This window comes from Rana temporaria, chromosome 3 (assembly GCF_905171775.1).
Source record: "Rana temporaria chromosome 3, aRanTem1.1, whole genome shotgun sequence".
Taxonomy (NCBI): domain Eukaryota; kingdom Metazoa; phylum Chordata; class Amphibia; order Anura; family Ranidae; genus Rana; species Rana temporaria.
In genome coordinates this window covers 405161-421212 of record NC_053491.1, presented here as the reverse complement: position 1 = coordinate 421212, position 16052 = coordinate 405161, and the positions used below count along the sequence as shown (strand labels likewise).

Below are 16052 nucleotides of genomic sequence, written 5' to 3'. Positions count from 1 at the left end.
CATCAGAGGCCGTGTGTCCATTCCTAAGGCTCATAGAACCAGAACCTCAGAGTATTCCCATCAGAGGCCATGTGTCCATCCATTCCTAAGGCTCATAGAACCAGAACCTCAGAGTATCCCCCATCAGAGGCCGTGTGTCCATCCATTCCTAAGGATCATAGAACCAGAACCTCAGAGTATTCCCATCAGAGGCCATGTGTCCATCCATTCCTAAGGATCATAGAACCAGAACCTCAGAGTATCCCCCATCAGAGGCCGTGTGTCCATTCATTCCTAAGGATCATAGAACCAGAACCTCAGAGTATCCCCCATCAGAGGCCGTGTGTCCATCCATTCCTAAGGATCATAGAACCAGAACCTCAGAGTATCCCCCATCAGAGGCCGTGTGTCCATCCATTCCTAAGGCTCATAGAACCAGAACCTCAGACTATTCCCATCAGAGGCCATGTGTCCATTTCTAAGGCTCATAGAACCAGAACCTCAGAGTATCCCCATCAGAGGCGTGTGTCCATTCCTAAGGCTCATAGAACCAGAACCTCAGACTATTCCCATCAGAGGCCATGTGTCCATTTCTAAGGATCATAGAACCAGAACCTCAGAGTATTCCCCATCAGAGGTGGTGTGTCCATTCCTAAGGATCATAGAACCAGAACCTCAGAGTATTCCCCATCAGAGGTGGTGTGTCCATTCCTAAGGCTCATAGAACCAGAACCTCAGACTATTCCCATCAGAGGCCATGTGTCCATTTCTAAGGATCATAGAACCAGAACCTCAGAGTATTCCCCATCAGAGGTGGTGTGTCCATTCCTAAGGATCATAGAACCAGAACCTCAGAGTATTTCCCATGAGAGGCTGTGTGTCCATTCCTAAGGCTCATAGAACCAGAACCTCAGAGTATTTCCCATGAGAGGCCGTGTGTCCATTTCTAAGGCTCATAGAACCATAACCTCAGAGTATCCCAATCAGAGGCTGTGTGTCCATTTCTAAGGCTCATAGAACCAGAACCTCAGACTATCCCCCATCAGAGGCCGTGTGTCCATCCATTTCTAAGGCTCATAGAACCAGAACCTCAGAGTATCCCCCATCAGAGGCCGTGTGTCCATTTCTAAGGCTCATAGAACCCGAACCTCAGATTATCCCCATCAGAGGCCGTGTGTCCATTTCTAAGGCTCATAGAACCAGAACCTCAGAGTATCCCCCATCAGAGGCCGTGTGTCCATTTCTAAGGCTCATAGAACCCGAACCTCAGAGTATCCCCCATCAGAGGCCGTGTGTCCATTTCTAAGGATCATAGAACCAGAACCTCAGAGTATCCCCCCATCAGAGGCCGTGTGTCCATTTCTAAGGCTCATAGAACCAGAACCTCAGAGTATCCCCATCAGAGGCCGTGTGTCCATTTCTAAGGCTCATAGAACCAGAACCTCAGAGTATCCCCATCAGAGGCCGTGTGTCCATCCATTTCTAAGGATCATAGAACCAGAACCTCAGAGTATCCCCCATCAGAGGCCGTGTGTCCATCCATTTCTAAGGCTCATAGAACCAGAACCTCAGAGTATCCCCCATCAGAGGCCGTGTGTCCATTTCTAAGGCTCATAGAACCCGAACCTCAGATTATCCCCATCAGAGGCCGTGTGTCCATTTCTAAGGCTCATAGAACCAGAACCTCAGAGTATCCCCCATCAGAGGCTGTGTGTCCATTTCTAAGGCTCATAGAACCCGAACCTCAGAGTATCCCCCATCAGAGGCCGTGTGTCCATTTCTAAGGATCATAGAACCAGAACCTCAGAGTATCCCCATCAGAGGCCGTGTGTCCATTTCTAAGGCTCATAGAACCAGAACCTCAGAGTATCCCCATCAGAGGCTGTGTGTCCATTTCTAAGGATCATAGAACCAGAACCTCAGAGTATCCCCATCAGAGGCCGTGTGTCCATTTCTAAGGCTCATAGAACCAGAACCTCAGAGTATCCCCATCAGAGGCCCGCATTGCCCTCCCAGGTCTGACCTTCAAATACGTTGATTATAAATCTCCATAGCAGGGAGGGGAACCCCCAGAGCCTCGGGAACCCCCAGAGCCTCGGATAACAAAGATGTTTCTTCAGACATCAGAGGTCATGTGACTGTTGGGACAACTTCCTGCAGAGTTTCTGCAAATGGCTGCGGGGAGGAAGCCCCATAGAAAACCATGAAACACTCCCCCCCCCTTTGCTTCCATGTCATTGGACATCGCTTTACCGCCACCGCACCTCCCGCCCCAGCGGGGGAGGGGCCCAAGATGCAGCAAAGGTTGAAAGAAAAGGTAAAAGCTGGATTTTAGACTAAGGTTTCTGCAGCGATTTAATAACAATAAATGTCGTTCAGCCTTCCTAATTTGGTTGGATTGTAGGAGGAGTTTAGTGAAGATCTGGTGGGGGGGATGGTGGCATTCTCACATTCTCCTCACATCGGCCTCTGAATACTCCGCCTCGGGTCTGGAGCAGTGGCGGCTGGCGCTCAAAATTTTTGGGGGGCGCAAACGAAAAAAAAAAAAAATTGCAGTCTCACTGTGCCCATTGTTGCCACTGTGCATGTCACTGTGCCCTTTGTCGCCTCTGTGCCCATTGTTGCCGCTGGGGTATAGTGGTGAGCGGCATTGAAGGGGTTATTAGAGGGTATAGTAAAATGCACTTACCTTTCTGCTTCCATGTCCTCCCTCGATGTCCTCTTCTCCCGCCTTGGTGACGCTTCAGCCAATCAGGTTCCTGATAACCAGAATCGGGGAACCTGATTGGCTGAAACGGGCGTCAGTCTTATCCAAGGAACGCAACCCCTTACGTTCCGAGGATAGACCTTCCGGGAGACTAGGGCTGTACTCGGAAAGCCTATCAGAGCCGCTGGCTCTGATAGGCACTTCTGCTCAGCCAACCAGCTGCCGTTATTCAGGTAACCGGCGCCCTATGTCCGGATAGACTTGCGGCAGCTGGCAACCACCAATAACATACATTCGTGCAATACAATGCATGAATGTATGTTATTAGCGAGAGGGGGGTGGCGCTGCAGCGCCCTCTATAGACGGCCGCCATCACTGCAGTTAAAATGTAAAAATTACATTTAAGCCAAATAAAAAAATACTTAAAGGGCCCGTTTTGTTTTTTTGAGACCACAGGAGGGGGGAGGGGGGCGGCGGCACCCGGGCGTCCCTATGGACGGGCCGCCACTGGTCCGGAGGAACTTTTTTCCACATCAGAAATCTTGCTGACCCCCCCCCCCCCGACACAATCCTCCTTCTGGTCATACGACCGGCATTGCCGGACTGGAAGGGGGTGCTCCTCAGAGGGATGGGGGGACTCTTCACTTTGTGGGGGACATGGATTTCTATACTCATATTATTTATTATTGGTAATTATAGATCACCGGAAACGTTCTATATATCACACCGGTCCTTGTCCTCGGGGGGCTTCCAATCTCCCAACTCACATCCATACCTTCCAGGGCCACTTATCCTCCCAGGTCTTTGGGAGGAAACCGGCGTACCTGGAGGAACCCTATGCATGCAAATGGAGGACTCAATGCAGGTAGTGCCCTGGTTGGGATTGGAAACAAGGACATCAAGACAGATGTGCCAACCTCCTCACCACTGTGCTGGCCGTGTATACCCTACAAAGGGAGACCGACTGCTCGGGAACCTCCAATCACAATGTAGAGGTCAATATTAAGAACATATAAATGTAAACTCCAGGGGGAGGCCGAAGAGGAGGCAGAACTGCATTTCCACAAGCAAAGGTGTGAATGGGAAGAATTATGCAGGAAAGAGTGATGAGAGGAGTCCAGTCCATAGAGAGTGAATGGAGGAATCCAGTCCATAGAGAGTGAATGGAGGAGTCTGGTCCATAGAGGGTGAATGGAGGAGTCCAGTCCATAGAGAGTGAATGGAGGATTCCAGTCCATAGAGAGTGAATGGAGGAGTCTGGTCCATAGAGAGTGAATGGAGGAGTCTGGTCCATAGAGAGTGAATGGAGGAGTCCGGTCCATAGAGAGTGAATGGAGGAGTCCGGTCCATAGAGAGTGAATGGAGGAGTCCAGTATATAGAGAGTGAATGGAGGAGTCCGGTCCATAGAGAGTGAATGGAGGAGTCCAGTCCATAGAGAGTGATGGGAGGAGTCCAGTCCATGGAGAGTGAATGGAGGAGTCCAGTCCATAGAGAGTGAATGGAGGAGTCCAGTCCATAGAGAGTGAATGGAGGAGTCCAGTCCATAGAGAGTGAATGGAGGAGTCCAGTCCATAGAGAGTGAATGGAGGAGTCCAGTCCATAGAGAGTGAATGGAGGAGTCCAGTCCATAGAGAGTGAATGGAGGAGTCCAGTCCATAGAGATTGAATGGAGGAGTCCAGTTCATAGAGAGTGAATGGAGGAGTCCAGTCCATAGAGAGTGAATGGAGGAGTCCAGTCCATAGAGAGGGAATGGAGGAGTCCAGTCCACACAGAGTGAATGGAGGAGTCCAGTCCACAGAGACTGAATGGAGGATTCCAGTCCATAGAGAGTGAATGGAGGAGTCCAGTCCATAGAGAGTGAATGGAGGAGTCCAGTCCATAGAGAGTGAATGGAGGAGTCCAGTCCACAGAGACTGAATGGAGGATTCCAGTCCATAGAGAGTGAATGGAGGAGTCCGGTCCATAGAGAGTGAATGGAGGAGTCCAGTCCATAGAGAGTAAATGGAGGAGTCCAGTCCACAGAGAGTGAATGGAGGAGTCCAGTCCTTAGAGAGTGAATGGAGGAGTCCAGTCCACAGAGACTGAATGGAGGAGTCCAGTCCACAGAGACTGAATGGAGGAGTCCAGTCCATAGAGAGTGAATGGAGGAGTCCGGTCCATGGAGAGTGAATGGAGGAGTCCAGTCCATAGAGGGTGAATGGAGGAGTCCAGTCCATAGAGAGTGAATGGAGGAGTCCAGTCCATAGAGAGTGAATGGAGGAGTCCAGTCCATAGAGACTGAATGGAGGAGTCCAGTCCATAGAGAGTGAATGGAGGAGTCCAGTCCATAGAGAGTGAATGGAGGAGTCCAGTCCATAGAGAGTGAATGGAGGAGTCCAGTCCATAGAGAGTGAATGGAGGAGTCCAGTCCATAGAGAGTGAATGGAGGAGTCCAGTCCATAGAGAGTGAATGGAGGAGTCCAGTCCATAGAGAGTGAATGGAGGAGTCCAGTCCATAGAGAGTGAATGGAGGAGTCCAGTCCATAGAGGGTGAATGGAGGAGTCCAGTCCATGGAGAGTGAATGGAGGAGTCCAGTCCATAGAGGGTGAATGGAGGAGTCCAGTCCATAGAGACTGAATGGAGGAGTCCAGTCCATGGAGAGTGAATGGAGGAGTCCAGTCCATAGAGAGTGAATGGAGGAGTCCAGTCCATAGAGGGTGAATGGAGGAGTCCAGTCCATAGAGGGTGAATGGAGGAGTCCAGTCCATAGAGAGTGAATGGAGGAGTCCAGTCCATAGAGGGTGAATGGAGGAGTCCAGTCCATAGAGGGTGAATGGAGGAGTCCAGTCCATAGAGAGTGAATGGAGGAGTCCAGTCCATAGAGAGTGAATGGAGGAGTCCAGTCCATAGAGGGGGATAGTTGGGACCTCTAAGTATGAAATCCCGGCTGGGGGAGATTTGGGGACAGAGTGAAAAGTCCTGAGATTGGTGACCTTCATATTTCAAGACCTTCTGCTCATTTATCTAAAAACAAAATAAATCTCCTGCTATGAATGATTGAAGGACAACCTGATCAGAAACATCTGAGATCAATAACTCAGAAAACGCTCAAGATTCCAGAGGACAAAATCAATAATCCATTGTCATTTAGCACTGAAGCTCTTGCCAGAAAATGATAAAACGGCGCTAAGGATGGATGAAGTCCAAAATCACATCTATAATTCTAAATGATGAAAGTCCCTGTGTGGTTTGGCAGATCGCAGTTCAGAAAGTGGGAGGTGCTTCTAGGGTTGGAATAGTAGGGCCCCCGACACCAGATCCCAATCTTCACCACACTTCCCCTCCGGGGTTCACACTCACCAGATCCCAATCTTCACCACACTTCCCCTCCGGGGTTCACACTCACCAGATCCCAATCTTCACCACACTTCCCCTCCGGGGTTCACACTCACCAGATGAAGGAAGAAACTGAGCCTTGTATACAAAATCCTCCACCATCCATCATTTCAGAAGCGGCAAGGGTTCATTTCCACTCAGGGTCACAGAGCAGAACCTCGCAGGGCACAGCTGAGGAGACTCGGGGTCTGGAGGTCTGAGAGGTCTGAGGGATCTGAGAGGTCTGAGGGGTCTGAGGGATCTGAGAGGTCTGAGGGGTCTGAGGGATCTGAGAGGTCTGAGGGATCTGAGAGGTCTTAGGGGTCTGAGGGATCTGAGAGGTCTGAGGGATCTGAGAGGTCTTAGGGGTCTGAGGGATCTGAGAGGTCTGAGAGGTCTGAGGGGTCTGAGGGGTCTGACAGGTCTGAGGGATCTGAGGGGTCTGAGAGGTCTGAGAGGTCTGAGGGGTCTGAGGGGTCTGAGGGGTCTGAGAGATCTGAGGGGTCTGAGAGGTCTGAGGGATCTGAGAGATCTGAGAGGTCTGAGGGGTCTGAGAGGTCTGAGGGGTCTGAGGGGTCTGAGAGGTCTGAGAGGTCTGAGGGATCTGAGAGGTCTGAGGGGTCTGAGAGGTCTGAGGGATCTGAGAGGTCTGAGGGGTCTGAGAGGTCTGAGGGATCTGAGAGGTCTGAGGGATCTGAGGGGTCTGAGAGGTCTGAGGGGTCTGAGAGTGAGTGGAAATGAACCCTTGCCGCGTCTGGAGGTCTGATAAGGAGGATTTTGTATACAAGGCTCAGTTTCTTCCGTCATCTGGTGAGTGTGAACCCCGGAGGGGAAGTGTGGTGAAGATTGGGATCTGGTGAGTGTGAACCCCAGAGGGGAAGTGTGGTGAAGATTGGGATCTGGTGAGTGTGAACCCCGGAGGGGAAGTGTGGTGAAGATTGGGATCTGGTGAGTGTGAACCCCGGAGGGGAAGTGTGGTGAAGATTGGGATCTGGTGAGTGTGAACCCCGGAGGGGAAGTGTGGTGAAGATTGGGATCTGGTGAGTGTGAACCCCGGAGGGGAAGTGTGGTGAAGATTGGGATCTGGTGTCGGGGGCCCTACTATTCCAAACCTCAGAAGCACCTCCCACTTTCTGAACTGCGATCTGCCAAACCACACAGGGACTTTCATCATTTAGAATTATAGATGTGATTTTGGACTTCATCCATCCTTAGCGCCGTTTTATCATTTTTTGGATCGATGTGTTTGATACAATTTTATATGTTTTGATAGATGAGTGTTCATTTATTTTACAATCGCAAACTGATCGGTATTTGATATTGATTTATGTATTATATGATTATTTCTACTCCATTCGTGGAATCTCATTAACAGATAAATTATTTTCTTTGGCGCCGGGAAGTGCACTTTGGGCCCCCTTGTTTTAGTGTGCACCTTTTTTTTATATATATCTATATAGGAGGGGGAGGGGTGTATAATATATATTTATATACAGGGCCTTGTGAAAGTATTCGGCCCCCTTGAACTTTGCGACCTTTTGCCACATTTCAGGCTTCAAACATAAAGATATAAAACTGTCATTTTTTTTAAAAGAAACAACAAGTGGCACACAATCATGAAGTGGAACGAAATTTATTGGATATTTCAAACTTTTTTGCTAAACTTTTTTGCAAAAGGTCGCAAAGTTCAAGGGGGCCGAATACTTTCCCAAGGTACTGTATATAATGGAGGAGGGGAGGCGTCCCAATACTTTTGGTGATATGGTGTGTATATATATATAATGGGGGAGGGGAGGCGTCCCAATACTTTTGGTGATATGGTGTGTATATATATATAATGGGGGAGGGGAGGCGTCCCAATACTTTTGGTGATATGGTGTGTATATATATATAATGGGGGAGGGGAGGCGTCCCAATACTTTTGGTAAAAGGTGTGTATATATATATATAATGGGGGAGGGGAGGCGTCCCAATACTTTTGGTGATATGGTGTGTATATATATATATATATAATGGGGGAGGGGAGGCGTCCCAATACTTTTGGTAAAAGGTGTGTATATATATATAATGGGGGAGGGGAGGCGTCCCAATACTTTTGGTAAAAGGTGTGTATATATATATAATGGGGGAGGGGAGGCGTCCCAATACTTTTGGTGATATGGTGTGTAGGATATCATACTGTGTAAATACGGAGATTTCATTCTTATTGTGTTTTCTGTTTACAGAGCAAATCAATGAGAAGGACGAAGGACCCTATTACACCCACCTGGGGTCCGGACCCTCCGTGCCGTCCATCCGAGAGCTGATGGAGGAGAGGCGAGTTCCTTTATAATTCTCCCAGCAGAGGTCCGAATCGCATGTGCGATCCTCCCATCCCCCACCTTATATTACAATTCCTACATCAGTGTCCCCCCCGCACATCACAGACCCCCCCTCCTGTATCCCTATCCTCCCTCCCCCTTCCGTATCCCTCTCCCCCCTCCTGTATCCCTCCCCCCCTCCTGTATCCCTATCCTCCCTCCCCCTTCCGTATCCCTCTCCCCCTCCTGTATCCCTCTCCCCCTCCTGTATCCCTCTCCCCCCTCCTGTATCCCTATCCTCCCTCCCCCTTCTGTATCCCTCTCCCCCCTCCTGTATCCCTCTCCCCCCCTCCTGTATCCCTCTCCCCCCTCCTGTATCCCTATCCTCCCTCCCCCTTCCGTATCCCTCTCCCCCCTCCTGTATCCCTCCCCCCCTCCTGTATCCCTATCCTCCCTCCCCCTTCCGTATCCCTCTCCCCCTCCTGTATCCCTCTCCCCCTCCTGTATCCCTCTCCCCCCTCCTGTATCCCTATCCTCCCTCCCCCTTCTGTATCCCTCTCCCCCCTCCTGTATCCCTCTCCCCCCCTCCTGTATCCCTCCCCCCCCCTCCTGTATCCCTATCCTCCCTCCCCCTCCTGTATCCCTCTCCCCCCTCCTGTATCCCTATCCTCCCTCCCCCTTCTGTATCCCTCTCCCCCCTCCTGTATCCCTCTCCCCCCCTCCTGTATCCCTCCCCCCCCCCTCCTGTATCCCTATCCTCCCTCCCCCTCCTGTATCCCTCTCCCCCCTCCTGTATCCCTCTCCCCCCTCCTGTATCCCTATCCTCCCTCCCCTTTCTGTATCCCTCTCCCCCCTCCTGTATCCCTCCCCCCCCCTCCTGTATCCCTATCCTCCCTCCCCCTTCCGTATCCCTCTCCCCCCTCCTGTATCCCTCTCCCCCCTCCTGTATCCCTCTCCCCCCTCCTGTATCCCTATCCTCCCTCCCCCTTCTGTATCCCTCTCCCCCCCTCCTGTATCCCTATCCTCCCTCCCCTCCTGTATCCCTCTCCCCCCTCCTGTATCCCTCTCCCCCCTCCTGTATCCCTATCCTCCCTCCCCTTTCTGTATCCCTCTCCCCCCTTCTGTATCCCTCTCCCCCCTCCTGTATCCCTCTCCCCCCCTCCTGTATCCCTCCCCCCCCCTCCTGTATCCCTATCCTCCCTCCCCCTCCTGTATCCCTCTCCCCCCTCCTGTATCCCTCTCCCCCCTCCTGTATCCCTATCCTCCCTCCCCTTTCTGTATCCCTCTCCCCCCTCCTGTATCCCTCTCCCCCCCTCCTGTATCCCTATCCTCCCTCCCCCTTCCGTATCCCTCTCCCCCCTCCTGTATCCCTCTCCCCCCTCCTGTATCCCTATCCTCCCTCCCCCTTCTGTATCCCTCTCCCCCCCTCCTGTATCCCTCTGCTCCCTCCCTCCTGTATCCCTCTCCCCCCTCCTGTATCCCTCTCCCCCCCTCCTGTATCCCTATCCTCCCTCCCCCTTCCGTATCCCTCTGCTCTGTCCCCCCCCCCTGTATCCCTCTGCTCCCCCCCCCTCCTGTATCCCTCTGCTCCCCCCTCCTGTATCCCTCTGCTCCCCCCTCCTGTATCCCTCTGCTCCCCCCCCCCCCCTGTAGAACGGAAGTGTTGGGAAGGATTCCATTGCTCATCCTTTGTTTCTTTCTTCTGCAGATACGGAGAGAAAGGGAAAGCGATTCGCATTGAGAAAGTCATTTATACGGGAAAGGAAGGGAAGAGCGCCAGAGGTTGTCCCATCGCCAAGTGGGTGGGTAATCGATCGATTTCTTCTTCTGATAACGATGAGATCTTATGGTGTTTGGGACTCGTTCAGGGGGGGGAGGGGGGGGGTCACATCATTTGTAATAAAAACATCTTTGCCATTCTGAAGCTTCCCTCCAACCACTTTGCATATTATATTCTGTACCAAATATGCTGCAGAAATCTCCCTCCACCGAGTCTGGCGGCAGCCATTTTGCCTGTTCACTTCCTAGATTTACACAGAGGCACGCCTCCAGCTCTGTAGCTTTCATTGGCCCTCTTATGACTCACCCCCCCCCCCCCCCCCCTGGCAAAGTCTCAGGAGAGTTAGAGAGAGAGAGAGAGCTGTGCATGATGTCCTTACCCTCAGCTAATGACCAGACAGGAAACAGGAAGTGGCTGTATAAAGAAACAGGAAGTGGCTGTATAAAGAAACAGGAAGTGGCTGTATAAAGAAACAGGAAGTGGCTGTATAAAGAAACAGGAAGTGGCTGTATAAAGAAACAGGAAGTGGCTGTATAAAGAAACAGGAAGTGGCTGTATAAACAAACAGGAAGTGGCTGTATAAAGAAACAGGAAGTGGCTGTATAAAGAAACAGGAAATGGCTGTATAAAGAAACAGGAAGTGGCTGTATAAAGGGATTTCCTGGCAGAAAAAAAAATGTTTTACTATCCAAAGATAAAACAACAACAAGGGCAGAAGATTTAACCACTTGCCTACCACCATATAGTAAAATGACGGCGGCAGGCACCCTCCCTCCCAACGGGTGGACGTCATATGGCGTCCTTGATTTCCCGGCGTTCTGGCGAGCACGCGCTCACTGTGTACTCGATGCGCATGCCCGGCGGCCGGGGCCAGGGATGTGGATCTCTGTGTAATGATCGGGTGTTCCCTGTATATAGGAACAGCGATTGGTTTCCTCCTCTCATCAGTGCCCTACAGTTAGAATCACTCCCTAGGACACACAATTAACCCCTTGATCGCCCCCTAGTGGTTAACCCCTTCCCTGACAGTCCCATTTATCGCTCTGATCGCTGTATAAATGACAATGGTCCCAAAAATGTGACAAAAGTGTCCGCCGCAATGTCGCAGTCACGATAAAAATCGCAGATCGCCGCCATTAGTAGTAAAAAAAATTATAATAAAAATGCAATAAAAAAGTGTCCCCTATTTTGTAAACATTATTAGGTAGATTCATAGAGAGTTAGGCCGGCGTATCAGTAGATATCAGTAGATACGCCGACCTAACTCAGAATCTGCGCCGACGTATGTTTAAGTGTATTCTCAAACAGAGAAACGCTTAAACATATCTAAGATACGACGGCTTGCACCTTCCTATCTTAGATTGCAATATTTAGGCTGGCCGCTAGGTGGCGCTTCCATTGCGGCCGGCGTAGAATATGCAAATTAGGAGATACGCCGATTCACGAACGCACGCCCGGCCGACGCAGTACTTTTACGCCGTTTACGTAAGAGATAGGCCGCGTAAATTTAGAGCTAGGCCCTAGTGGAATAGTAATGTTAAGTATGGCCGCCGTTCCCGCCGCGAGATTCAAATTTTTTACGTTGTTTGCGTAAGTCGTCCGTGAATAGGGATTTACGTCGTTTACGTCCACGTCAAAATCAATAGGCCCGTGCGGCGTACTTAGGCGCAATGCATGCTGGAAAATGTAGGCGCCCGGCGCATGCGCAGTTACAAAAAATACATAAAAAATGTGAGGTCAAGCCTCATTAACATAAAACCTGCCCCCCCTCCAACACATTTGAATTAGGCGCCCTTACGCCCGCCGATTTAGGCTACGCCGCCGTAACTTAGCAGGAAAGTACATTGTGAATCATGTACTTGCCTCGCTAACTTACGGCGGCGTAGCTTAAATTCCTTAAGGTGATCAAATACCACCAAAATAAATCTCTATTTGTGGGGAGGAAATAAATTATCAAAATTTAATTTGGGTACAACGTCGCACGACCGCGCAATTGTCAAAGTGTGACAGCGCTGAAAGCTGAAATTGGCCTGGGCAGGGGGGGGGTAGTGCCCCCCAGTATTGAAGTGGTTAATATATAGAAAGATGAAAAAATGACTGAATGTCTACATTAAAATGATAAAACCATCCGAGTATCCATGCAGCTACAATACAGATCCTGTAGCTTCAGCTCAACGTGTTTCGCCAAACAATGACTTCTTCAGGAGGCTCTAGAAATGATTGATATATAATCACTAGAAAGAATACAATGTTATCTCTCCAGATTTACTGCAATTCCTTCTCAGTGGGTGGAGGATGGGAGGGGCTGTTTGAGGGCTTCAGCCAATCCCCAGTAGAGGGCTGGCAAAAGGGCAAGGTTCATCTCATAAATAGGCATGAGCCATACCAGCAGGGGGCGTCAGGTGGAAATACAGTGCTGTGCAGACTGGCCCTCTGGGGTGGGGGAGGGGTGACTTTGGGTCAGTGCTGGAAGGATCCCGCCATAACACGTGGAGGAATGGGAGTAGAGCAGCACTACTGGGGGGGGGGGGGTCCTTCCTGAGGACAGCGATGTGCCGAGTCTTCATCCTTCCCAGAGAGTCAGACGGGTGGGATGGAGAAGAGTCAGACGAGTGGAATGGGGAAGAGTCAGACGGGTGGGATGGGGAAGAGTCAGACGGGTGGGATGGAGAAGAGTCAGACGAGTGGAATGGGGAAGAGTCAGACGGGTGGAATGGGGAAGAGTCAGACGGGTGGGATGGGGAAGAGTCAGACGGGTGGGATGGAGAAGAGTCAGACGGGTGGAATGGAGAAGAGTCAGACGGGTGGAATGGGGAAGAGTCAGACGGGTGGAATGGAGAAGAGTCAGACGAGTGGAATGGGGAAGAGTCAGACGGGTGGAATGGAGAAGAGTCAGACGGGTGGAATGGGGAAGAGTCAGACGGGTGGAATGGGGAAGAGTCAGACGGGTGGAATGGGGAAGAGTCAGACGGGTGGGATGGAGAAGAGTCAGACGGGTGGGATGGAGAAGAGTCAGACGGGTGGGATGGAGAAGAGTCAGACGGGTGGGATGGAGAAGAGTCAGACGGGTGGAATGGGGAAGAGTCAGACGGGTGGGATGGAGAAGAGTCAGACGGGTGGGATGGAGAAGAGTCAGACGGGTGGAGAAGAGTCAGACGAGTGGAATGGGGAAGAGTCAGACGGGTGGAATGGAGAAGAGTCAGACGAGTGGAATGGGGAAGAGTCAGACGGGTGGAATGGGGAAGAGTCAGACGGGTGGAATGGGGAAGAGTCAGACGGGTGGGATGGAGAAGAGTCAGACGGGTGGAATGGGGAAGAGTCAGACGGGTGGGATGGAGAAGAGTCAGACGGGTGGGATGGAGAAGAGTCAGACGGGTGGAATGGGGAAGAGTCAGACGGGTGGAATGGGGAAGAGTCAGACGAGTGGAATGGGGAAGAGTCAGACGGGTGGAATGGAGAAGAGTCAGACGAGTGGAATGGGGAAGAGTCAGACGGGTGGAATGGGGAAGAGTCAGACGGGTGGAATGGGGAAGAGTCAGACGGGTGGAGAAGAGTCAGACGGGTGGGATGCAGAAGAGTCAGACGGGTGGAGAAGAGTCAGACGGGTGGGATGCAGAAGAGTCAGACGGGTGGAATGGAGAAGAGTCAGACGGGTGGGATGGAGAAGAGTCAGACGGGTGGAATGGGGAAGAGTCAGACGGGTGGAGAAGAGTCAGACGGGTGGAGAAGAGTCAGACGGGTGGGATGCAGAAGAGTCAGACGGGTGGAATGGAGAAGAGTCAGACGGGTGGGATGGAGAAGAGTCAGACGGGTGGAATGGGGAAGAGTCAGACGGGTGGAATGGAGAAGAGTCAGACGGGTGGAATGGGGAAGAGTCAGACGGGTGGGATGGAGAAGAGTCAGACGGGTGAGATGGAGAAGAGTCAGACGGGTGGAATGGAGAAGAGTCAGACGGGTGGAATGGAGAAGAGTCAGACGGGTGGAATGGGGAAGAGTCAGACGGGTGGGATGGAGAAGAGTCAGACGGGTGGAGAAGAGTCAGAAGATGACCTCCGTATGTAAAGGTTCTCAGGAGCGCCTCATCCTAACGGGTGTTTTGTTTTCTTCAGGTGATCCGGCGGCAGAGCGAGGAGGAGAAGCTCCTGGTTTTGGTTCGGCATCGGGCCGGTCACACCTGTGAGAACGCCGTCATCATCATCCTCATCATGGCGTGGGAGGGAATCCCCCGATCCCTCGGAGACTCGCTCTACAGCACCATCACCGAGACCATCACCAAATACGGGAACCCAACCTCCAGGAGATGCGGCCTGAATGACGAGTGAGTCCCCCGATCCCTCAGCGATCCTTCACCGATCCCTCACCGATCCTTCCCCGATCCTTCACCGATCCTTCCCCCAAACCTTCCCCGACCCTTCACCGATCCCTCACCGATCCTTCCCCCATCATTCCCCGATCCTTCACCGAGACCATCACCAAATACGGGAACCCAACCTCCAGGAGATGCGGCCTGAACGACGAGTGAGTCCCCCGATCCCTCAGCGATCCTTCACCGATCCCTCACCGATCCTTCCCCGATCCTTCCCCCAAACCTTCACCGATCCCTCACCGATCCTTCCCCCATCATTCCCCGATCCTTCACCGAGACCATCACCAAATACGGGAACCCAACGTCCCGGAGATGCGGCCTGAATGACGAGTGAGTCCCCCGATCCCTCAGCGATCCTTCACCGATCCCTCACCGATCCTTCCCCGATCCTTCACCGATCCTTCCCCCAAACCTTCCCCGACCCTTCACCGATCCCTCACCGATCCTTCCCCCATCATTCCCCGATCCTTCACCGAGACCATCACCAAATACGGGAACCCAACCTCCAGGAGATGCGGCCTGAATGACGAGTGAGTCCCCCGATCCCTCAGCGATCCTTTACCGATCCTTCCCCCAAACCTTCACCGATCCCTCACCGATCCCTCACCGATCCCTCACCGATCCCTCACCGATCCCTCACCGATCCCTCCCCGATCCTTCCCCGATCCTTCCCCCAAACCTTCACCGATCCCTCACCGATCCCTCACCGATCCCTCACCGACCCTTCACCGATCCTTTCCCGATCCTTCCCCGATCCTTCACTGACCCTTCCCCGATCCTTCCCCGATCCCTCAGCGATCCTTTACCGATCCTTCCCCCAAACCTTCACCGATCCCTCACCGATCCCTCACCGATCCCTCACCGATCCCTCCCCGATCCTTCCCCGATCCTTCCCCGATCCTTCCCCGATCCTTCCCCCAAACCTTCACCGATCCCTCACCGATCCCTCACCGATCCCTCACCGACCCTTCACCGATCCTTTCCCGATCCTTCCCCGATCCTTCACCGACCCTTCCCCGATCCTTCACCGATCCTTCACCGAGACCATCACCAAATACGGCAACCCAACCTCCAGGAGATGCGGCCTGAATGACGAGTGAGTCCCCCGATCCCTCAGCGATCCTTTACCGATCCTTCCCCCAAACCTTCACCGATCCCTCACCGATCCCTCACCGATCCTTCACCGATCCTTCCCCCAAACCTTCCCCGATCCTTCCCCGATCCCTCACCGAGACCATCACCAAATACGGGAACCCAACCTCCAGGAGATGCGGCCTGAATGACGAGTGAGTCCCCCGATCCCTCACCGATCCTTCCCCGATCCTTCACCGATCCTTCCCCCAAACCTTCCCCGATCCTTCCCCGATCCCTCACCGATCCTTCCCCGATCCTTCACCGATCCTTCCCCCAAACCTTCCCCGACCCTTCCCCGATCCTTCACCGAGACCATCACCAAATACGGCAACCCAACGTCCCGGAGATGCGGCCTGAATGACGAGTGAGTCCCCCCGATCCTTCACCGATCCTTCAGCGATCCTTCACCGATCCTTCACCGATCCTTCA

At 52.3% G+C, this 16052-nt stretch overlaps 1 protein-coding gene across 1 annotated transcript in view; it reads left to right on the top strand.

Moving 5' to 3' along the window:
* TET3 (tet methylcytosine dioxygenase 3) overlaps positions 1-16052 on the top strand; it is a 178427-nt gene that overhangs the window by 104481 nt on the left and 57894 nt on the right. The window contains exons 5-7 of the mRNA XM_040342173.1: positions 8269-8359; positions 10052-10145; positions 14233-14441. Coding sequence (XP_040198107.1) covers positions 8269-8359; positions 10052-10145; positions 14233-14441 — 394 coding nt within the window. The remainder of the gene's footprint in view (positions 1-8268; positions 8360-10051; positions 10146-14232; positions 14442-16052) is intronic.